Source organism: Microcebus murinus, chromosome 4 (assembly GCF_040939455.1).
Source record: "Microcebus murinus isolate Inina chromosome 4, M.murinus_Inina_mat1.0, whole genome shotgun sequence".
In the NCBI taxonomy this organism is placed as follows: Eukaryota; Metazoa; Chordata; class Mammalia; order Primates; family Cheirogaleidae; genus Microcebus; species Microcebus murinus.
In genome coordinates this window covers 102,002,638-102,028,218 of record NC_134107.1, presented here as the reverse complement: position 1 = coordinate 102,028,218, position 25,581 = coordinate 102,002,638, and the positions used below count along the sequence as shown (strand labels likewise).

The following is a 25,581-nucleotide window of genomic DNA, read 5'->3' as shown; positions in this document are numbered from 1 at the left end:
TTTTTAAGTTTTTGGTTTTGGTTTTAACTTTTAGTTATTATGGATACAAAATAGTTGTACATATTTGAAAGATACGTTATATCAGGTTAAACAGGTTCGTTTTTATTTCTATCTTTCTAGCTTTTTGTGTTCAATTTCAGAATATTACAGGAATACACATGCTTTGGTTACATAATTTGCTTTTGAACAGTTTGAGTCAAAGTTATAAGTGCGCCTTTCACCCAGATAGTGTGCACTGTACCCATTAGGTGTGAATATTCCCATGCCTCCTCCTCCATCCCACCTAATTGATTTCCGTTGAGTTTTACTTTCATATGTGCACGTAAGTGTTGATCCGTTGATTCCGTTATAGCATTGAGTACATGCCGTGGGCGGGGACCAGAGGCGGGGCACCGGGGGCGGGGCGACGGCGCTGATTGGCTGCCCTGCTGTGACCCCTCCAACGGGCTATGCGGAGCGCGGGACTAGGCAGTTGGCCTCAGGGAAGACGCGCCGCCTGCGCGCGGGGTCCTCTCCCTTCCTGGACGCGGCCGCCTCTGCCCGCGCGCCCTGGGAGTGTCTCCGATCGCACGAGGCTCCCACACCAGAAGGATGCGGCCGTTGAGCTGGGCCCGTGCTCTCCGCCGCCGCGGCCCCCGCGCTCGCCACAACCCCGCGCCAAGCGAAGGACGCGGGGGTTTAACGCTCACGGCTCGCGGCCTCGAGTTCGTTGCAGGACCTCCCGCATTCTCCCGCACTTGCCCACCGCCGTGCCACGGTTTCCCGCGGCGCTCCGGCATTTCTCGGGGTCCTCTCCCTGCCTGGACGCGGCCGCCTCTGCCCGCGCGCCCTGGGAGTGTCTCCGATTGCTCGAGGACTCGCACCAGAAAGATGCGGCCGTTGAGCTGGGCCCGTGCCCTCCGCCGCCGCGGCCCCCGCGCTCGCCACAACCCCGCGCCAAGCGAAGGACGCGGGGGTTTAACGCTCACGGCTCGCGGCCTCGAGTTCGTTGCAGGACCTCCCGCATTCTCCCGCACTTGCCCACCGCCGCGCCACGGTTTCCCGCGGCGCTCCGGCATTTCTCGCGTTCCCGCATTTCTCGCGTTCCCTCGAGTTCTCCCTGTGGAGAGTTCGGATTGTTTTCTTCCTCTAGGAAAGACCCCGCAGCCTCCCAGCCGCTTCCTTCAGCCGCGCGATCCGCAGCCCGGCTCCTCCCTGCGGGGGGGGCGCCGGGCTGGGGCGGGACCCGGTTCCATCCGCGCTCGGCCCTCGGTCCCCGAGGTGGCCTGGGCGCCACTGCCCCTCGGCGGGGCCGGCACAGAGGTCGTCAGGGCCGGCGGCGTCCGCCCCTGAGGGACAGCCGGCGCTGACGCAGGTGGGCGGCCGGGCCGCGGCCCTGGGTCAGCCCCTCGCCCGGCCTGAGGCGCCGCCGCTCCGCGTAAATGGCGGGGTTCCCGCGCCCGGGCGGAGGTCCGCATGACTCCGGGTCTTGGGGGTGGTGGTCAGAGTTGGCGGTGCGGATTTTGGTTGGTGTTTCTAGCCCTGTACTTCTACCTCGCCAGACCCCAGCATAAGACATTCTCATATTTGGCCATTTTTTTCCTTGTGGTCAGGGTGACCTTTATAAAGCACTACCTTTATAAATCATGTGATGGAATAGTGACACTGAGCCAGCTAGTTAGTTTTATATGGTTCCTAGTGGAACAACATCCACTTTCCATGCATGGCTGGCCGAGGCTCCCAGACAGTGGGTGAAACCTCTGGCCAGGGTAAGGTGAGAGTCTATAGCAGGAAAAATGACTTTGGTGAGACAGCTTCATGGGTGTTTGTGACTATAGTGTCAGTTTACTCAGGTATCTCTAATGGCTGTTTTTAGAGGTGTTAATTGCAGAAGATTGAATTTAGAGCGTAATTATCAGGATAATTCAAGTTGGATAAAACGTCATTTACCACAGATTTTATTTAGGTCATTAGAAACAGAGTCCCTGAATTATATTTCTACCACCTAGGGGGGACAAAAGTAAACTCTCATGTTTAAGTTATAGCAAAAAAAAAAAATCTATTTGGAAGGAGGGATTCTGAGATGTGTGAAGATTTAAATTTGAAACAAATGTAAAGGTTCTTTAATTTTTTTATGTGAGAACTAGTGTCCGTGTCTTTGCTTCAACTGTTTTTTCCTCCCTTTTACTTGTCTTCCCTTGAAGGCCAGTTTGGGACCTCTCCTGCCTATGAAATAGAGTAGTGCCTGCTCTGATGACCTTTGGGGTATAAATAGGAGAATCCATCTCCAGCCTTGAGCCTAGGGCTGGACTCGTAGTCAGCAACAACGGTTATGATAGTGTTCTTCACAAATACTCTGATCAAAATTTAACCTCTTTATTCTCTGACCATTAAAAAAAATGACTGTGTATAGTACTTTGTTACACTTACTATCCTATTTTTTTAAACTTTTCTATTTTAGATGTTATACTTTTTATCTGTATAAATGAAAAATTGTAGGCTCCTTGATAGGCTAAGCATGAGCGATACAAAACTTGTTGAATTGGATTGAAAATCAACTTTTACTTCCTTTATAAACCACATGGTCTTTATTTATCTTGTCTCAACAGAAAATGAAAGTATTAGTAGAAAGAAGGAGGAGTGTTCCATCTAGTCCCCTCCATAGAGCTCCGCAAGAACAGCCTAGAATCAGCATGTAAGTGCAGAGCTTTGTACTACACTTCTGGTATGTGCTTGGAACATTATAGTAGACAAAGAGTTTTTCAGATCACATTTTTTATGTGTCCGTGTTTTTTGTTTGTTTTCTTTAGCACCAGAATTCTCTGTTTAATCATAGAAAACCTGACTGATGTCCTGAGGTTATTTAATAAGACCTCTTCTTTGTGGGAATCATACTGCCTTTTAGAGCTGGTGTGTAAGCTTGGTTGCTTTAAAACTGATCAGTAGTGAATCTCACATCACATAGTACACAAATATTCAGGTTCCACATTTTATCAAAGTATATTTGTAGAAACAAAAAATCAGAAAATGAATGTTGTTCTACACAAAACATTGCTTATTTTTTTATCATAAGTTGATGCCTGTTCTACATAAAACATTGCTTATTTTTTTATCATAAGTTGATGCCTGTCCATGAATAAGATCGTTTTTTTCAGCAGTTTTAGATATGAAGGAAGATAACCAGATTGAGATTATACAAAAATGGAATATTGATTTCTTTTAGATATTATTGGTTAAATCACGGAAATTCAAAGTGGGAAAAGAAGCTAAATATGTAATAAAGTGGACATCTTACCTATTCTGACTGATTATTATTTCAGTGGACATTTTAAGGGTCTTTCATAATGTGTAGATATTTAATGGATATCCAATTATTAATTTATTCATTCATTTTTAAATGGCATTTTTTACTCATAGCATTTTTTGTGTTCAAATGAATCTTGTGATGACATTCTTCTCAGCTATGAATCCTTTTATATAAAGTGAAGTCTTCATCTTTATTTAAAGTGAGGGTATATCTGCAGCTATGATATTTTTGTGAATGATGTGCTAATTTAACATAAAATCTGTATGAAGGGATGGAAGATTTTTAGTGCCACAATAGATTCTTTATACAAATCCCATTTAATGAAACTTATCAAAATACTTACATCACTTTCTTCCCAGTGCTCAACAGTCCTCTTAGATTCAGTACTCTTTCTGATCTGTCCCCAAAAGATATATGCTTTAGTTATTGGGTTGATTAGGAAATGTAAACTCCTTTTAATAAGTGCCTAATGAAAATTTAATTAGGAAGATAATTTCTTAGCAGTTTTTGTACAAAGGTTACATAAATTAAATACTCTATGAAAAAAATCAATGAATTAAATTTCATGAAATGTTAAAGCTTTTATCAAAAACACAGGGAGGAAAGTGTACCAGACAAGCAACAGACTAGGAGCAAATATTTTCCCAAACACATACCTGACAGAGCACTGTATACCAACACAACGTGCCCAGGATTCATAAAAAATTCCTAGAACACAGTAGATTACATTTGCATAACAACATATAACTCATTTTTGTAAAGCTAATGAGCAAAAGATTTGAATACATTTTACCAATGAAAATGCACAAATGGCCAGTAAGAACATGACAGAAATTAGTCATCAGAGAACTACAAGTTAAAATCATACTGAGAGGCCACTATATATCCTCTAGACTGGCTAGAATTCAAAAGACTGACAGCAGCAAATGTTTTTAAGGTTGCAGAACAACTGGGACTCTCCTACTCTGTTGTAGGGAATGTAGAATGATACAGCCACTTTGGAAAACTAACTAGAAGGTTTGTTTTTTTTTCTAAAATTAAACATACATGTATTCTATGACCTAGCAATTGGGATATTTACCCAAGAGAAATGAAAACATAGGTTATAAAAAGACTAGTGTAATATAGCAGTTAAAACTGGAAACATCCTAGGTGTCCATCAGTAATAGAATAAATAAACTCTGGTATATTTATACATTGAATATTATTCAGTAATATAAAGGAATGTATTATTGATAAATGAATTCCAAAAGCATGCTGAGTAAAAGCTACCTAACATGAAAAAGTAAATGCTGTAGTTCCATTTACATAAAATTTTGGAACAGGCACAACCTTCACCATCCCTCAGTCATAAAGATAGTTTCCTATGTGTTCTATTAAAATACTGATGATTTTGGTTTTTACATTTAAGTCGATGATCTATCTCAAATTATTTTTGGTTTATAGTATAAGGTAGAGGCTGAGGTTATTTTGTTTTTCGAGATGGGAAAACCTTCAGTGGGAAAGAAATCAGAATAGCGGTTTCCTCCAGGAGTGGGGACTGACTGAGATAAGAAATGTGAAGGATTCAGACACTGATCAAGCGAAAAGGAGATGATGATGGCACAAGGTTGCATGAGAAAATAAGTCCCCTACCACACGAGACTGTCCAGAGGCTTATGATAAAGGATGGGGAAGAGGGCAAGAGAATTCTGGATGAGAGGTGAATCAGAGATGGTGTCTCTGGAGATGACATGTCCAGGTGATGTTGCTCAGTAGTGAGGAATGTCTGGGTCAGAGAACGGTAAGGGACAGTAGCAGCGTGGGGTCTCATAACCACAGGTTCTCTCTTATCAGTGGCCAGCAGATGCTGGATCTAGTTTTATGGAGTATGCAAAGCAGGCAGGCTGTTAGTGGCTACAAATCTTCTTGTGTGGGCTATTTTTCAAATGATTGGGTATGTAAAAATTTGAGATTGGCACTAGTGAGCTTTTGAACTAACAGACCTCAGCCTGCAATGAAGAAATAACTCGGGTCAATCCATAGAAACTATGTTTCCTTAATTTACATAATTACCAGAAAGGGGGATTTTTTTGAGTGATGATAATTTCCTATATCTTGATAGGGTCTTAGATTACACAAGTGAATACAATTGTGAAAAGTCAGTGAATATCATGCTTTAAAAAGAGCTTTATAAAAAAAGATCAGTGATATACACCTAAGATTTTTGTATTTGTGCATTTTCTATGTAAATTTTATATCAAAAGGAAAATATAAATATTGAACTCTAGTTAATGACATGCATGCTGAAGCATTTGTGGGGGAGATATGTACTGCTGTATGCAGTGTACACTGAAATGCCAGCAATAAAATAGATTGGTAAATAGACCATGTGTGTTGGCCATGCCTGTAACCCCAGGCCTTAGGGAGGCCGAGACAGGAAGATATCTTGAGGCCAGGAGTTCAAGACCAGTCTGGTTAGCATAGCAAGAACCCATCTCTACAAAAAAAAATTTAAAAGTAGCTCAGTGTGCTGGCATATGCTTGTAGTTCCAGCTATTCGGGCAGCTGAGGCAGGAGGATCGCTTGATTCTCGGAGTTGGAGGATACCGTGAGCTATGATCACACCCCTGTGCTTCACTCTGAGTGACAAAGCAAGACCCTGTTTCAAAACAAATGATTGAATGAATGAATGAATATAGAAGGATAGATAGATGGATACATATACAATAAAGACGGCACAGTAAAACATTAATGGTAAAAATCTACATGCATGTGTTTATCATAAAACTACTTCAACTTTGCTTTATGTTTCAAAATTTTCATAAAAAGGTGTTAAGAACTACTGTGTGGAGAATACACTAAGGGACCAGTGAGGACACTGCCACTGCATTAAAAAGTTACAGAGTTTTATATTTCTTGACCAACTTTAAGCTAAACTTTTATAAAAACTTGGTCCTATATTTGATCATTTGACTGAAGATCTGTGGAATTTGATCTGTCACAGGGAAAGGCCTGCTGCTGGCATGAACATCTGTGCGTTTCTGTCAGCATTTGCCTGTTCTGATAGGACTCTGCTGATTGACGGCCTGGTGGAGCTCAGAACAGGCCTGCAGAGGCAGGAACGCCATCTATTTCTCTTCAATGATCTGCTTATTATAGCCAAAAGCAAGTAAGTGGACTGCACAGTCTCTCCTGGTTATCATTATAAAATTGAATTTCCACTAACAGAGATACCCTTTCTACACAATGGTTATTCTAAGAACATCTGGCCTATCTTACTATACCTAGTATCTGAAGTGAGTTTTATGTTTGTTTCTTTTTTTGCAAAATAAAGTTTCCATTTTTTATTCATACAATAAATGTTCATTTAGGTCTTGTTCCATGCCCTGAATAAATGTGGAAATGTAATGAAGGATGTGATGGGTATAGTCCCAGCTCTTTAGTACCTTACATTCTAATATGGGAGCTTACTTTCGTGTGTAGGGGGGAAAAGGACAGATTGTGATTAGTGCTATGAAGAAAATAGGGTGGTGGGTGAAGTAAAGGATGGGGTATATGTTAGGTGTGTGTAGTCAGGGGGAAAAATCATTGCAGGTTAAAAAGCAACCAGCCATTTAGATAGATAATGGGAGTATGAGCGTTCTAGGTTGAGAGAACAGGTACATAGGTGGTGGGGAAAGCTTGGCCCTTAGAGGAGTTCAAAGAAGGCCTGTGGAACTGGGGCCTAATGAGCAAAGGTGAGTGATAGGAATTATGATTGGTGAAGTAGACAAAGGTTAGGTCGTCAGGACCTTGTAGGCTGTATTAATTCTTTATTGCTATGTAACAAATTACCCCAAAATATAACAGCTTAAAACTGTAAATGTCTACATTTTCTCTGAGTGAGGAATCTGGGAGTGTTTTGCTGGGTGGTTCTGGCTCATGGTCTTTCTTGAGGGCTCTCTGGCTGGCTGGGCAGGGTCCCAGTTATCTCAAGGCTCAACTGGAACCCAAGAAACCACTTCCAAGCTCACTCATGTGGGTGCTGGCAGCTGTAGTTCCTCATGGCTGTTTTCCAAAAGCTTCCTCTCCATGTGGATCTCTCCACAGGGCTGCTCATAATGGCAGTTGCTTCCTTCAGAGTGAAAGATCAGAGAGTGAAAGAGAGAATAGGCCATTGTAATAGCACCCCAATTAGAAACCACAGTATTTTATAACCCGATTTTGGAAGTAGTGTACCATCATTTCTGACGTATGTGATTGGCCACACAGACCAACCTTGGCACAGCATGGAAGGGAACTACACACTGTATGAATATTAGGAATTAAGGATCATGGGGACCATCTTGGAGGCTTAGTACCACAAAGGCTATCATAAAGACTTTGGATTTTATTCTGAAGGGTTTTAATTGGGGGAGTGGTAGAGTGTGATTCTTTTTTAAAAAAAATATATGATTCTGGTTCATGCTAGTTAGATAACGCACTAGAAGGCAGACAAGAGAAGAAGCAAGGAGACTAGACAGTAAGTTGTTAGTGGTTCTGATGGAGATAGCAAGGGCTCTATCTAAGGAAATGACAGGTAAGAGGAAGATACAGACATGTCTGGAACGTACTTTAGAGGTACCCAAGAGGATTTACTTGCTGCTCAACACTAAATACCAGTGCACTTAATACTCAGCCTAGAACATGGTGACTGCCGCTGGCTCTGTTTCCCATTGTCCTTATGTATGAAACATCAGGAAAGATAAAACTATTTTAACAAATCCAATGTCATGAAGGAGATTTTTAGTCACTAGAGAAGAGTAAACACTTTTTTCTACTACCCACACTCACACACCTAACTTACTCAGTGGCATAAATAATGCATGGACCAGGGTAAATAATTTTGCAATTATATTTAATCTAAGTGCTATTAATAACAAGAGAAACTGTTTATTGGGATGTTATTGTATTTTAGGTATTCTTCTAAAGACTTTAACCCTTATAACTATTTTATGAAATGGGTACTTATTTTCCTCATTTTAGAAAAGAAATTCATATTCTTCTCACTACTGCACTTGTCCAGTCTAAGAAAAAAAAAGAAAAGAAATTGATAGTAAGAGAAATTAAGTGACTTCCTCAAGGTCACAGAGTAATTAGTTGAACCCACCTTGAACCTAGATCTACCTTATTCCAAAATCCATTCTTTTAACCAATATGTGGTCTGCTGCCTCTATTACTGATATCTTTTTAATGGATTTCACAGGAGAGTCTTCAACCATATAATTTTTTTCACCGTTAAATGAGTCTTTGTGATGAGTAAAAGGTTCCAACTAAATACTCATTTAGTAAGAAATGGTATAGAATGCTTAGTGAACTTTTCAAGTTGAAGGCAACATAAAGATAATGAAACAGTTTCAGAATATTTTCAATAGAAGTGATACCTACAAATGTAGTTTGAGATGTGAATATGACGTTTTGAGTAATAAAATGAAAGAAAAGTTTTTTGTTCCTTTGTTGCTTTTGGTGGGTTTTTTTTTTTTTTTTTTTTTTTTTTTTTGGTCTAAGCCTTTGCACTTGAACAAGTCCATAGGAAGATCTAAGTAGGGAAGATGTTACCAGAAGAACAAATCCTTTATTTCTTAAAAAATATTTGTTCATTTAAAAATTATTTTATGGGTTATATTATGTATGCTAGGTATTATAATAGGAGAAATCAGAAAGGTCTCATTTAATTTTCCTAGCAGTCCCCCAAGATGAGAGTTATTTTAGATGTTGAACACTGAGGCTCGAAGAGGTTTGCCATAGACTAGGAAATGGTAGAGCTCCGGGCTTTAACATAGACCTTAATTCCAAAGGCTGGCTCTTTCTGTCTTCCTTATCACATTGTACTCCTTAGGTGCAAGGCTTAGCCTGGAGGTAGATACGCAGACAACAACCAATTTCCTGAACTTTAGGACCTTAAAGGCCACTTACTTGTAACATGCATTCAACACTTAGGGAAAAAGGTATTTTCCTTAATTTTTGGATTTTTTTTCCTTAGCAGTTATTTAGAGAACTTTTGGGGTTTTTTTCTTACCTTATTTATTGTTCTGTATACTAGTCACATCTAAGTGATCTTTATGTAACCTAGATTTTTCTAAAAGCATTTTATAAAAAGACAGTTGTATTACCACTAGAAAATTGTTGTTTTTAGGTATGTTGACAAAATTTGTGCCTATTATCTACTTTTATAGCTTTTTATTTTAATTTTCCTTCACATAGGGTTATACCATTTTATCCCAGATAACTCTGTGTCCACTGTAATGTTTTTATGAAGTGACAAAAATTATATCAGTTGATGTAAATGCTGTTATTTACAACATCCAGTTCATGGGAGATTACTTTAGATACTTTCTATATCCATTGGGGATATTTAAAAGTTCAGGTGATCTATGTTATTTTTTATGTTTCTGGCATAAACCCAAGGGCCTTAATTAAGATAGAAAGAACACAGATATTTGAAGAGATGACGATGATGATGATGATGATGAGTAAATCCTGCCACCTTAAAAAAAATTTAGAAAATTTTTTAGGAAATGTATTACATGATCATTTTCATAGCAAACATTTAGATATATTCACAGATCCTTCTTAATATGAAAGAACTTAATTTTTTTTCCAAAATAAACAGCAGCGACCAAAAATTAATAGCCTCTGGCAATATCAAACGGTGTGGATACTTACCCTTGGATAAAAAATTAAGTGGTACCCTGGATCAATTAATTTGTTGAAATAATCTGAGACCAGTGCTTAGTCTCAATAATTAGCCGTGGGGAAAACGGGAGACCTCAGTTCCATATTATGTCAGCTCATCTTTAGGCTTCATTTGGAAACTGCTTTCAGTCCTTGGATGGGATCTATAGAAGTAAACTCAAGTGGGATAAATAATTGACAAGCTGTCACATATTTACTTAGTCAAAAGAAGTAAATTTTAGTAAGAGCAATAATAGAGAGGGTGTTAAATGCACCCTTTTATTGGCTAAAGTATTATATTTGCTCCATTTTGTGCTGGATGTTAACAATGTTGCTAAAAATTGTTTTGAATTTATTGTCATTCTTTTCCATACTAAATTAGGAATGTATTAAAGGCAGATATGGCCCTGGGATCTTCTTTTGTATTCATTAGGGGTGACACCTTATTGATCTAGGAAAAGGATCATTGGAATGACTTTTTCCCCAGGTCAGTATGTGTGGATGTTTGCACATGATATCTGAAGTATCCAATATGGATAGAGATCTGCATTAGAAAACACAAAATGTCAAAGCAAACATGAAAGAGTACCTTTCCTTCCAAAAGATTTGTAGTCTAAGTTTTATATTACCTGAATAACTGGCATCACAAAATAAAAACCAGTCTGTAATTGAATCTGTTTCATAAAAAATCTAATGATTTTTAGCAATACGGTAAACAATATTGAAATAAAATATAGAAAGAAGCCATTTTGCTACAACATACTTTTCTCTTACACTTAAATTCAGTGCATCCTGTGGGAAGCACAGACAAGTCTTTGAATCTAGGTTGTCTTTCATGCATATTTCCTGTAATGTCTTTTCATCTTATAAATCCCACTTAAGAGTTTTAGCCTTACTATTCCATGAATCAGAGAGTTTTAGGGATGCTTCCATACATGAGGTATCTTTGATTTTATTTTAGCTTTTCCACAAATGGTTCTGAATGGCAGGAAGGACCCAAGTTTCCCTGGGTGTTCTCTTTATCCTACTTAGTTTCTTCTGTTTAAATCTCAGCTCCATCTGAGCAATAAATCTGTCACTTAGCTCAAGAGATATGATGGTTTCCATATCTAGGGTCTAACAGGGATTAGGTAGAACTTGTCAAAAAGGAATTCCTAAAGTAGATCACCTTCTGAGTCCCCAGGGATAAACATTAATTGTGTCAACCCTACTCTCTCTCTAAGGTTCTTTTTTTAGGCTTTCCGTTTTAGCCAGAATATAAGGGAGAATGGTTGAGCAGAATCTTAAGAAAGGAAATTTAAAATAATCTATGCTTCTAACGTCTAGAAAAGCTTATAACCACTCAGTTGAAAATGTATTATAAATTCCTCTAATTAATCCCAGGTTTTTTCAGTGCATCTCTCTTAAAATGCGAATGTTATAAACATCTTAATAAATTATGTATACCTTTTGTGTTCAGCCACTCCAGTCTTTTTGTAAATAAGCAAGTTATAAATAATAAATGAATTAATTTTTTGTAACAGGAATAAATTGAAAAGTGTGTTTTTGATCCAAATGCAATGCTCAATGTATAGAAAAATAAAATGGCAGTTTATGGTAATTTGCTGCCATACATTCAGACATGAGTAATAAATGCTTCACCAAGTGTTTTACAGGCCTTCTTGGTCCAAGGTAGCCTACTATGTTACAAGTTACTGCCTCAGGCACTGAAGATAAAAACAATGAATAGACATTAACACAAGTACAGAATGTCCCATACAATTTAAGAAACAAAATAACAAGAGGTCCTTTTTGGTTTTTATCTTTCTAGGCATAAGAATAATTTGAAGTTGAAAAACATGATTCAATTATCTGACATGTGGACAGCAAGCTGTGTCAATGAAGTGGGAGACGGCAAGAGCAGTGCTATGAAATCCTTTGTCTTGGGGTGGCCCACTCAAAACTCTGTGGCCACTTTCAGGTAAGAACCACAGCTTGTCCTGTATTTACCTTGTTTAGCTACTATGGTGATTTCTGGGATGAGGGAAAAAATTTAAGCAAATTTTGCTTAAAAAAATTTAAGCAAATTTCCCCAAATCATTAGAAGGAAAATATTTTATTCTGATTGTTTCTGAAGTCAATGACTCATCTTTTGACACATAATACCCAACCAATATGCTTGTGTGCCTTATGTTTGTCCCAAAGAGCTTTTGGTTAAAACCTATGAAAATTAATAGTAACTGTTGGGAACTCTTTAAGTCATTTGCCTTGGCTTGACAAGTGAGTTTTAAAAGGGCTCTACAGAAACAACTGGGGGGATGAGAACTTCCAGGAATATGGAAGGAGAATACACTGGTGGTCAGATCTTTAGGATTCCCTCTCCAACATCCCTTTTCCTAATGTCTAGGTACTTATATGTTTTACATATCGAGCTTTCGAATCTTATCCGTCTTTTCAAACCACTGAAATGGCCTTTACTGAAGCAAATTTTATAAAATAGTCCAAATAAGTTTGGATAAGTGGTTTATACCACAAAATTTTCTAAAGGAGTAGTTTATCATCATACAAACAAAATTAATGTCATGAAATACTGGGTTCTCTGAATTGTGTATCAGGTTTTGGATTAGTATCTATAAAGATGTGACATTCAAGAGCAAAAAATATTTTAAGGAGTAAAAAGTGGTTTATCAAGAGTCACTTGTAGGTGAGGATGGGGTTGGAGAATGTATGAATAAAGAATTTTTGTCCTCTTATGCTGAACATGCTTAATTGGCACTTTACAGTTCAGTGAAAGTATACCAAAGCTTACACCTGTGCTTCTGAACAACTGTGCTCCAGCTCCAGTATTTGTTTTATTCTTGAAGATTGAGTGTCCATTATATGCACATGATGCTGTTCATTCTGCATCTTTCCCACAAACTCCTCAGGCATCATCTTAAAGCCGGTTAACCAAAATTTTCCAAGCTGTTAATCTCTATTAAAAGACAGGCATGTCATTAACTCTGCTATGCATTATTGGCCTCCCAGATTTTAAGACTTATTTGGAAGGAACATGGGTTTGTATCTTTCTCTGTGTATCTTCTTTTCTTTGACAGATGTCTATAGATATTATCATTTCTTTTTTTTTTTTTTTTGAGACAGAGTCTCACTTTGTTGCCCAGGCTAGAGTGAGTGCCGTGGCGTCAGCCTAGCTCATAGCAACCTCAATCTCCTGGGCTCAAGCCATCCTCCTGCCTCAGCCTCCTGAGAAGCTGGGACTATAGGCATGCACCACCATGCCCGGCTATATATTTTCTCTATATATTTTTTAGTTGGTCAATTCATTTCTTTCTATTTTTGCTAGAGACAGGGTCTCGCTCTGGCTGGTTTCAAACTTCTGACCTCGAGCGATCCGCCTGCCTCGGCCTCCCAGAGTGCTAGGATTACAGGCGTGAGCCACCGCACCCAGCCTATTATCATTTCTTATTGCTTAATCTCCTTAGTGTTACAGGTGAAGGGAAGCGATTTCAAGTGAGGGGTGTCACTATGTGATGTTTTTAATGAAAGAATTTCCATGAAGCTTCTTTATAAGAAGAGGGGGAAATGTGAACAATATTTGCTCAAACTATGGTTCTTTAACCAAGAGAAAAAAGTTAATGTCACCAGGATGTCACATGGATATCACGTACTCCTTTATATAATGTGATGATAAGAGCAATTCCACTCTGTTGTCTTTTTCCTGAAACACCCATTTCTCTTGTCTAATCATGAGGAAAAACTTCCAATTCACACAAATTGAGAGACATTGTACAATATACCGAACTAGTACTCCTCAATACTGTCAAAGTCAAGAAACAAAAACAGAGAAAGACTGACAAACTGTCAGAGATCAATTACTAAAGAGACATATTTAAATATAATGCAGTATCCTGGATTGGCTCCTTGAACGGAAAAAGGACATTAATGGAAAAACTAGTGATATCTGAATAAAGTCAAGAGCTTAGTTAATAGTAATGTACTGGTATTGATTTCTTAGTTTTAACAGATGGACCATGAAAATGTAAGAGGATAACATTAGAGGAAATTAAATTGGGGGACAAGTATACAGGGACTGTCTGTATTATCTTTGTAAGTTTTCTGGAAATCTAAAATTATTTCAAAATTAGGTTTATTTTTTTAAAAAAAGTAAAGTGTTGCATTCTGCCTCTCCTCTGGTATGGCAGAGTAGGGTCTTAACAGACTAACCTCCCTACAAATAACAACTGTAAACTCCAAAAACTACCTGAGGGTTATGGAGAATGAACAAAAGTTGGCAGATTTTGAAGAGGAGTTAAAACTAGGAGGAAAGCACCAGCAGTGGGTGAGTTTCTTGGTATTAGGGCTTCTGTGTGAGGGCAAGAGGCAGGCACATCATGGTGTAGGGCAGCTAAAACTGACAGAAATTCTTAATCTTTCCGGAATGAAGAACCAGAGTACGTAGTCCAGGTCAACCACAGCTATTACAACATGAGGGGGCAAATTTAATAAAAGGACACCTCAGAGAAGGGAAGCTATAAATTCTTTGGGTAGATGCTGCCCAAGTCTCTGCTATATCCCTATATGCCTAAGATAGACTTGCAGCTTAAAGCTAAGACAAAAGAATTGTACTGAACTGCTGCCCAGCACAGGTGATTCGATTTTATAGCTTGAGCTAATCAAGTTAGTTGCTTGTTGAAGCAAAAACATGAATACTCTTTTGCAAATATAGCAATACAGTCTCCAAAACCAAACATTTATAATGTCCAGAGTATAATCTAAAATTTCCTGACATATAAAGAATAAGGAAAGAGAAAAAAGATAAATCAGTAGTGACCTATCCTGAGAGTACCCATATGTTAAATTACTAGAAAAGATTTTTAAAGCAGTTTTCATAAGGATGCATGGTAGATAAAATGAAAATACAATTCAAATTAATAGAAAGATAGGAAATATCAGCAAAGAAGTAGAAAATATTTTACTTGGCCAGACAGAAATTCTAGAATTAAGACTACAATATCTTAAATAAAAGATATTGGTCTTTCCTGCAGATTGGAATAAGCTCAGAGAACCCCAGACAGAATGAGATGGAAAAAATTATACCTGGTCATGTTATAGACAATTACTGTACATCAAAGATAAGAGAGAACTCTTAAAAGCAGACAGAGAAGAACAATGCATTATAAATAAGAGAATGATGATTTGAATTATTGCAGATTTTCATTGCAAAATTTGAAGGTCAGGAGACAGTGGAGCATCTTTAAAGTGTTGAAAGTAACAACTTTCAACCTAGAATACAATAACCAGAAAAAACATTCTTAAAAAATTAAGATGAAGTAGATTTTTTAAAAAAAAACTATACGAATTTATTGCCAACACACCTATTCTACTATGAAAATGTTAATAGAAGTTGCTCAGGACAAAGTCAATGATATCAGAAGGAAGCTCAGATCTTTAGAAAGATCTAAAGATCTAAAGACCATTGGAAATGGTTTGTTAAGTCTCGGTAAATATTAGGGAACTCTAGGTCATGATCAGTTTAAACTGCCATCAGGCTACAAGCTTAAGAAGCAGTCTCTCCTACCCAGTTACTATAATAACTATTAAAAAAAAAAAAGTAAAAAGCTAATAGGTTTGAAATCTAAGGCTGACAGCTACCATATTGAAGAACTGCCAATTGAGCCCAATTGGGAAAAGAGCAAGCAATAGATATGAACTCTCCATGTCTTACTTCGTGAAACAGGACAGATAGTCATGTCTCAAAAAAGGCCAAAAGGGATTTAATTTCTCTGTCACTACATGTATTCTGATTTACAAATCTAGCATTTTGTTGTTGTTGAGACAGAGTCTCACTCTGTTGCCCAGGCTAGAGTACCATGGTGTCAGCATAGCTCACAGCAACCTCAAACTCCTGAGCTCAAGTGTTTCTCCCGCCTCGAACTCCCAGAGTGTTAGGATTACAGATGTGAGCCATCATGCCCCAGCCCATAAACCTTAGGATTTATATGCACCAGAAAAATAGGTGCTACACCTTAATTTTACAGATAACTGTATGATACAATGAGAACATTTTTCAAAACACACAGAAAGTACTTCATACTGATGATGGTCTATCTACAAGAGTAATCAGAAGAATACTATTTTAAGTTACGTACCTACTGTGAGTCTTAAATTACAAACTCAGGTGTGCCTGTTTATTTAGAGATCAAATTCATACTCCTCTTAATCCTCCATTTTCCCAGGTGGTAGGAAATCAGATGTTCTTTACTCGAACTCTGTTTTCTTAAGGGAGAATCAGAATACAAGAGACTTCTGCGATGCCTCACTGCTGACATCATCTTTTTCTATGCTCAGAGTTGTTTTTGTACCTCCAGAGATGTTCTGCTTCCTTGCCACATGCAGAATGAACATGTTCTTCCTTCCTTGCTGATATAAAAACCTTGGTGCCTGGTACCCAGGCCCTCTAGTTGCTCCTTACACCCATTTCCTCTGGATTCTTTGTTTCCTTAGGACACCTTAACTGAGTGACATGGTTTCCAGCTCACTCTCAAGGATGACAAATTTCTATGCCCTCCATAATTTGAATCTTCCAATGTGCCATGCCCTTTTTCTTTCCTTAATATACACTGCTTTCTCCTCTCCCGAGTATTAGTAGTATGTTTTTTAGTGGGCTTAGGTGTTTATAAAACTCTGAGGTAACCATTGACTTTGGAGCACTTCTGTTTTTAGTCCTGTAAACATGCCTGAGATTAATAAAACTACTAAAGAAATGGAGCCCTGGATTCTAATATAGAACAGGGGGAAAGGGCAAATATAAGGAGATTACACAGATCAATCTCTATAAATTAACCTGACACATTCCATAGTTTGTTTATTATTTAAAGTAATAAAAATATGCTATATATTTAAACAACACCATACAGCAATAAGAATGAATGACCTAGAATTACATGTGGTGATATTTATAAATTTCATAAACATCATGTTAAATGAAAGAAGCCAGACTCAAAATAGTATATACTGTATGATTACATTTACATAAGGTACCCAAACAAGCAAAACAATTCTGTGCCCTTGGAAGTTAGGATAGTGGGAACTACTGGCTGAAAGGAATATCAGGGGACCTTCTAAGGTGATTACCTGTTTTATAATCTGGGTGGTGGTTAGGCATGTGTGTTCAATTTACAAAAATTCTTTAAGAGGTACAGTACAGCTTTGTGGTACAGTACAGCTTTTGTCAATAACTAAGTGTCCTAAAGGGGTAGTTTTCTTTAACTGCTTTGAAAAAGTTAATGGGTCTGAAGAAAATGTCTCATCTATTTTCCACACAGGTTTTTGCTGAATAAATGCAAGATTTAACATAAACCTACAAAATTTGAACCTAGAAAATCTTTTTTAGAAAAGATAGTAAGAAATGAAAGAAGGAAGTTGCATGGTTAGTGGTTAAAAAAAGATGTAAATACGCTTTTTGATGGCCAATCCTGAGAGATTGCGTATGGAGAAAATTGCTGAGCACCAAAGATAGAAACAAATTGCAAATATTTATGAAGTGTATTTTGTTAGAAAAAGACAATAACTAAGTTTTCCAATTTCTTTAAAGAGATTAGAAATATGGTTTTAAAAGCTTGTAAGTGCCATGACTATACAGGAATAAAGTTAATTTTATTTCTAATTTTAATAATTAAATGAGGCCATGACATCAGCAAAAAATATTAATCTATAGCAATTTAGTTGTAAATGGATTGATCTTAATCAGATTATCGTCATTGAGAGTAAGATTTCGATGAACTCATTTACTAAATTATAATTGTGCTCTATATATTTAAAAAAAAAATGTTTCTTTTCCTGACAAGAGTCTGGTTTCTGGGCCAAGGTATTTTTCCATATGCCAAATTTCTCCTTAATCTCTTTAATCTCAATATTAAGCTTACTTCTTAACAGTAAGGCCTTTTATGCTATAAAAACACTCCGAGTTAGATAATTAACCCAGTTTTACAGATGTGGAAACTCCAGGTATTGAATTCCAAATCAAGTACTCTTTCCACAGTAAGAGCTACCACTTACTGGTATAATACCACTTGTAGAAAAACAGTTGAGTAGAAAAGAAGGTCTGTCTTGGGTCCATCAAAGAGAATTTAATAAAACTATAGTTGGCTGTGTAATTTTTCCAAAAGGGTATTTTCACCATGGGATTCTCCAGAACAAAGTTATGCTGAGGTTGCATCTTACATGTGCAACTACGACAATAACAACAGGCTGTTCATATTTTCATCTGGATTGACAATCTTAAATATTTTAGCATACGTAGTGTATGTGATTTCTGTCTTCCATTTTCTTTGAATGCAGTTCTTCGGAAGAAAAGGATACATGGCTGTCTCTCCTTCAGAGGTATTTTTTTCAGTATATATATATATATTTTTTTTCTTTTTCTTCTTCTTTATTATTTCAGCATATTATGGGGGTACAAATGTTTAGGTTATGTGTGTTGCCTTGCCCCCCCTCCTGGAGGCAGAGCTTCAAGCATGTCCATCCCCCAGATGGTGCACATCACACTCATTATGTATGTGTATACCCATCCCCTCCTCACCCCCCCCACCTGCCTAACACCCGATAAATGTTATTCCTATATGTGCACTTAAGTATTGATCAGTGAAACCAATTTGCTGGTGAGTACATCTGGTGCTTATTTTTCCATTCTTTGGATACTTCACTTAGTAGAATGGGTCTATCAAGGAAAATACAAGAGGTGCTATATCACCATGGTTTCTTATAGCTGAATAGTACTCCATGACAGTATATGTATTTTATTTTATTTAACCTGCAATAAATGAATTAAAACTTTTTCTGCAGAGGCATGCCCAAGTTATTCCCCTTCTCCTTAGTAGAAATTGTTCATTTGTCCTGAAAATAAGCTGCTGTTTGGATTGTTCACTAGCTGCTACTTGCTATAAATAATGTTCTTTCATTGCATGTATTTCTTAGTTCTAGGAAGGAGAGCTCCAAGGTCTACTTAGATCATTTTATGCAGAAATTGGTCAATAGTATCTTCCATCTCTTTCTGTTTAGAGCTAAGTTTCATCAAAGTATGTGTTAAGCTTCCATAAATGCAGGGTTTTCTAATGAGCACCTCAGAAATCAATTATTGACCCCACCATTGAGCATACAAACTAAAATGATAGACTTAGGCTATCTACTAGACCCCTAGTCCTTCCCTCCTTCCACTCCTCTCCCCCTCCCCAAGCAATGAGATACCCATGATTTACACTCTACTGGAGAGCTAGATGAGAAGTAAAAGGTCACTGCTTTGGTTTGTCCTTGTAAAGTATTTTATATGCTCCTGTTCTTATCAGCAAGGTACTGGACATGTCCAGAGAAGGCAGGGCAGTGTTAAGGATAAAACATTATCCAGAGGTGCCTTAACCTGCTTGTGCTCCTCAATCCTCACTTGACATGGAGGTACCATTCTTTTTTGTGCCCATGCCTAGTGTCCTGCCGTGTTTTTTAATTTCCTTTCAACCCATACTGTAATCTGGCTTTGCTGAATCTTCTCATCTGTCTTTAAAAATAGCATATAAGTACATTGAAAATATTAGCAAAACTGATAGATTTTAAAAATAAGCCATCAGCAAATTCCATCTGACTCAGTGTTTGCATTTGATTAGACACATCGATCTCGAGAAACAAAAGGACCACCTGAAGAGTATTCCCATCAGAATATTCACCGAGGACATGGGGAATTGTGTACATGTAAGTGTTTGTAAGGAAGAAAACTAAATTCCAAGTCCCTGCATTAAAGCAGAATACCATGGATAAAAAGAGAGACTGACAGGCAGACAGACAGACTGTGTATGTGTTGTGCAAGGTAGGCATTTAGAAATGCCATAGGGGGAAAGTGCATTTTCCTAGGTATATTCATGTCTTTGTACATATGAAAATTAAACCCTAGAGAAAATTAAGCAAGAGAAATTCATATTAACTATAATATTCGACATGTATGCTTAGAAAGAACACTGCTTATTAGATGTCTCTTTTCTCCCGCTGGCATGAATGTTTCTCTGAATCTTGTTACTAGCAGCTGCAGAGACTTGTAGTAAAGCTCTTTCCACAAAGAGGTATTTTCAATTATTATTAAGCATTTTTTCCAAGTTGTCACTTCTTAAGGAAAAAGTGGTTTTGAAAAGTTTATACTTTGAGTTTTTATGGACTGAATTTCTCAAGCTAGTCAGTGGATGATCTGGGAAAGTTGATATTTTTAAGGGATCAGCATTTTCCTGCCTCATAGTTTTATTACATTGGTCACATGAACATTAAGAGTTTAACCCATTTATTAGGTATGATGGATGGATGAATGATATTGTAGCACAAGAGCCATTATGTTATCAATGATGAATAAAATGGAATCTTATGGATATTTTTGTGATACTATGGACTGCCATACTTCACAGCAGCTCTAGTTCACACAGAGTAGTTTTGTTTGTAGAAAAATATATAGTGCAAAATTGTTATGTTTTGACCAAAAGCAAAAGTTATGGAAATATTCTGACAAATACCTGAATGCCAGATAATCATGCTTGAGGGAAATATTCAAATTTTGGTGGTATGAAACAAGAGGGATCTTCTGTAGCAAAGTAGAAAAAAACAACATGAAATGTTATTGTTTCTGCCTGGTTTGATTCTGTTGTTGTGGCAGTTGGTTACATTTAGGATTGTCATGGAAAACCTCCTGAATTTTTTTAACACCTTCATCTCAGTGTATGGAAAGTATGTGCTTGAGAAAGGACTGGTGTCCCACTCTCATTTTGGAAAAAACAAAAGATGTGGTCAGGTTGCCTGCTCTGTTTTTGTCATTACTACCCTGGGTAAGTCAAGGATGATGTGACACTCTCTGTCATTTGCTCTCTGAAGCAGATTTCATGGCTAGAGTCTCTTTCCAGGATCCCTGCTTCCAGAGTTAATCCCCCAAATAAGAGCACGTGTATCAGAAGTATGATCTTCCTCCTTCAGTTCTACACAACCTGTCAGTGAATTCTGCTAATATGCAAGAAAATAGCCATATGCTCAGTTTTGTCTATTTATTTTATTTATTAGCCAAAAAGCATAATTGCTCAAATTCATTTGTTTTGTCTACCAGAACGCATGATGGAAAAATACACTTAATGTAATTTTAACATATGTGCCCAGTACTAAAAAAATCATCATGTTAGAAACTAGGTAATTGGGAGAATAGATTCTTCACTTTACAAAAGACTTCATGAGAGTGTTTCTTTAAATTAAATGCAAGTGTTTTTAAACTTTAAAAAAAAATGCAGAAACCCTTATTGAAATTAAGTCTTAAGTTAAAGCCTGGTATGTAACATACCTCTGACACACTGGTAGAAGACAGACACTGGGCTGGGTGTTCCAAACCCTCCTTTGTTGGCCTCTGAGACAATTTTGCATAATCCCTGTGGCTGTAAGGAGTACAATTTGAAGTTAATGCATTTAGAATACTGTTTTAAAAATTAAAATTCATTTAACAAACCACTTTTAGAGGCAATTTGTCATGCCAAGTAATTGTCTCATAGGGAAGAAATACTATTAACAGAAGGATAAGTGATAAATTTTTAGTGGATTTCACTTAACTTTATTTTTATCTTTTAAAAACTATCATTCATTTCTGCTACTTATTTGTACATTTTAATCTCTCTTTATCAAGGACATAGCCCTGATAACTGAATTCTTATAATTATCATGTATAAAACTTACATATATAGCAAAAATATTTTTTGATAACATAACATTGTTTTATATTTAAATAATGTCTCTTGGAATTCAGAAACCTATATAGATATCTAAGAATCTTGCTAATTCCTTTTCTGCTTTTTGCAAATTGTCTTTTTAAGTAGCAGTTCTCACTATAGTTTAACAGAGAGCTATTATGGATAGATTATAGAAGATTTTATGGCAGAGTTGGTAATAGAATTGAGCTTTCTGAAATTTTCAGTTCTTTCTTCTAGACTCATTTGTTTTAAATCTAAAGATTTCAACAATGAAAATCTTAGTAGCTACAGTGTCTGACATGTAGAAAGTACTCAATAAATAGGTGTTTTTAAACATTCTAAGCTTTAAATGTTTATTATAACCAATTATTATTCAGATTTTACCTAAACTGACTTTATACCATGCAAAGAAATAAAACCCTGTACTGTGAAAACAAAACTGGGGGGAAAAATAGAGATTCAACTTCTCCCTTCTTTTATTACACATTACATTGTGCAGATACAATTATTGAAATGAGGCAATTGACCAGTCTCAGTGATTCTTCTTTTGTTTTTTTGCTTGATTGGGAGCTAGATCCCTGTACTCTCTCTCTCTCTCTCTGAAATATATTTAATATACTTCTTACTTGCTTAATCTCTTATATACTGTGGCCCACACATCTTTAATTTAAAAGAATTTTTTATTAAAAGGCATAATTTATAAGGGAATAAATGTAAATTATAAGTACTTGTGTTCTACTTAAGTCTTGTGATATACTTTCTGTAAGAAATTAAGATGTATCTTTGGATAATCATTTGATGATAATTATTTCTTCATCTGATTTAAAAATCTTTATTTATAACTGTATTTCTTATTTCTTTTTTTCCTACAGTATAAAACAATCAAAGTAAAGAACACAGACAGAGCAAGTGAAGTAATCCACAAGTTATTGTCAGTGCTAGGGGTAACTATAAGTTATTCTGCTAGATGATCTTAATTAAAAACAAGCAATGATACTTTAAATCCATGGAAATATTATCCCTTTCATCATAAGACAGCTTACTATTAGAGATACCAGTCATATTTTGTTCCCCCAAATCTAGAAATTAAGGATAATAAGCTTTAATGTTAGCTTAATATAGGGGTGATGTTCTTCTACTCTTATTTTAAAACCTATGTTAACTGAAAACCATTATGAGCTTGGACTATAAATTTAAAGTATAATTGTATTTTTATTGTATATACTACATACCGATACAAAACATGTTTTTGTATAAGATTCTTAATAAGAAAGTTTCAACCTCCTCTTTCCTTCCTATGTGACACTATTTGACTTCTCCTCCCCACCTAAATATCCTGTTATTATCCCAAGACCCAATCAGTCTGAGAATGATCAATTCTCAAGGATATTCTTGGTAGTAGAATTTTTACATAAAGTCACATTGGCTGGCTACAGGTCCTGAGAATGGCATGGCTAGGACCTCTAATGAACTCGTAAATAAAAAGACAAGCTTTGAATTAGATAATGGATTTGAAGAGCTTTAGTGTGAAAACCACAGTCTTCCCTGTTTTGCTTTTAGCTTCTGTCCTTTTCTGTTTTCTGTGATAGAGGTGAGTTTTGTTGAAATTTTACTAGTGGAGGAGATTGGAATGTTTGAGGATGAGGTAGAGGAGACAGAACTGGAAGATTCTTGTCATTACTTCCTTACCAGTTATATAAACACATATAATGAGTATTTTTATTAAAGGAAGTGACTTTCAGAAGGATGGAAACTAAGGGAAGCACTTTAAAAATACTATTCCTTGAATGAGATTCTCTATAAATATTAAAGTACACTATTAGTATTATGTGCCATGATACATATTTAAGACATGCCATAATATTACTGTCTTTAGATTTGCTTATACACAGTGCTGTAGTGAGCCCTTAACATACAGCAACTAAAATTTCAAATAAGAAATCCAATTTCTTTTGAATTTAGTAACATGTCAAATGTAATTAGGTGTATATACACTGAATAAAGCAGGCATGTCTGTATTGATTTCTAACCTATATGTGCATATTTTGGAAGAGAGTGATAGTAGTTTTAGGGGTAGAAAGGGAGATTAATGACATGATTCATTTTCTTATCTATGCTTTTCCTTTGGATAAAATGATCAAGCTACCCAAACCGCCCCCCTCAAAAAATTGTATTAATTAGTAATTGAGGCTTTTGGTTATACCTGTTCTAAGGGATTATGATAGTTTCAGATAATACATAAAAACAAAAGATTTTTATTAGGTTACTCTTCCTATTTACCATAAAAATTTTGGCTAGGGGATAGGGCAACAATAAAGTGACAAACTGTTTGGGAGGGGGTCAGGGGGAGTGGTTTGTGTGGTATTCTTCATAGCCAGGACCCTCCATTGTAATCATGGCAGGGCCATGATTTTTAATTAGAAGTTAAAGGCAAGGCTATGAAATATTGCCAATAAATTTATCTGTTCTAGCTTCATTTAAAAGATTTTTGTTTGACTCTCCTAGGGGATTCAGCAAAATCTGTATAATTTAGTGTTAAATCTTTCAAATGGGATGTAGAGTGTCGCTAAGTTATAATTCTGCTAGTGAACAGTTTTATTGTTGTCCCTCACTGGGCCTATTCTCTAGATAGAATTCTTGTCCTTTCTGTCCCCAGGACTGGACTTACCCAAACTAAAGCCAATGCAAACTGTGCCAGCTACCTATCTCCTCAAAGCCTCTTGGTCATTCTTCTGCTCAGAAGCAGCTGAGCTAATAATCAGCCTTTGACATTTGCCTTTTTAGTCACAGACACAGCAGTATTTGTGGCTTCCTGCATAAGAAGGTTGTCTTTACACAGGGATATGTTGGAAGTTAAGTCCAATATTCTCTGAGAAGTCTGGAGATAAAACAGAAGTCTGGACTCTAAAGAATAAATTAGCCTTTTAGAAACAGGGAGTTTGTTCTTACTTTGTAAAAGAGCCTATGATTTCACATTCCATGGGCTACCTATCTAGTAAGGGCTGATTCCATTGCAGTTTATAGATCCGTAGATATCACTGCAAGGAAAAAGGCAGGATTCCTCAGTCCCACATTGAGTAATGGGGAAAGGGAGATTGGTTGCAGGAATCAGCACTTCCATCTTCAAAAACCATAACTACCCTGATGAACCTGATTAGTTAGCATTTATATTCTCTAGGAGTTTCCTTTTGCAAAGCATAAAAATGCCAAAAATATGTCCTTATTCAAACACCAACTATGAAAGATTTATTGTGACCTTTAATCCTTTTATCTCCAAGGGCTGTGAGGGAGATTACCAGTTATGCATCAATTCTGGGAAAGAAGAAGCAGTGTACCCGCTAATTGGTAAAGTTTTGCAAAAATTGAAGTAGCTTTGATTATGTTTTGATTATAATTCTAAGTGTCTCAGAGAATTGGTCATATCATCCTAAGCTTAACTACTATTAAATAATCTCATGGTATTCATTTAATAAATATATATCAAGCATTTACTATGTGCTAGGCAAATAATATCTCTGAATTCAAGCAGTTCATGGGATAGCAGAGAGGAGAAATGAAAATTTCCCTCTCTGCCTTGTCAATTTACCAACAGACCTATCTTGCCAAACTTAAAAAAAAATTTTCTGTAAGAAAGCAATATGCATTGGTATTCATTTTTCCTATTTTTCAGATTCCCTTTATACCTTTAGTTTTCATATTCAGTTCTTGAATTTCCTACTCCCTTTCCTAACTACATGTTGCCTCTATGGAAGACAGTCTCTAATCCAGTCATGCATGTTAATCCACCAATGAGCATGCAACACCCACTCTGTGCCCAAATGTGCCTAAATTTAGGCATCATAAAGGAAGTGAGATTAACCCATTTGCTACTTCTCTAGTCAAATTTCC

At 36.9% G+C, this 25,581-nt stretch overlaps 1 protein-coding gene across 1 annotated transcript in view; it reads left to right on the top strand.

Moving 5' to 3' along the window:
- Positions 1–449: 449 nt before the first annotated feature.
- The window catches only part of LOC105885140 (rho GTPase-activating protein 20-like), a 56,901-nt gene continuing 31,769 nt past the window's right edge, over positions 450–25,581 (top strand). The window contains exons 1-8 of the mRNA XM_076001419.1: positions 450–1,082; positions 1,133–1,354; positions 2,589–2,674; positions 6,273–6,437; positions 11,772–11,921; positions 18,281–18,322; positions 19,597–19,681; positions 24,972–25,038. Coding sequence (XP_075857534.1) covers positions 450–1,082; positions 1,133–1,354; positions 2,589–2,674; positions 6,273–6,437; positions 11,772–11,921; positions 18,281–18,322; positions 19,597–19,681; positions 24,972–25,038 — 1,450 coding nt within the window. The remainder of the gene's footprint in view (positions 1,083–1,132; positions 1,355–2,588; positions 2,675–6,272; positions 6,438–11,771; positions 11,922–18,280; positions 18,323–19,596; positions 19,682–24,971; positions 25,039–25,581) is intronic.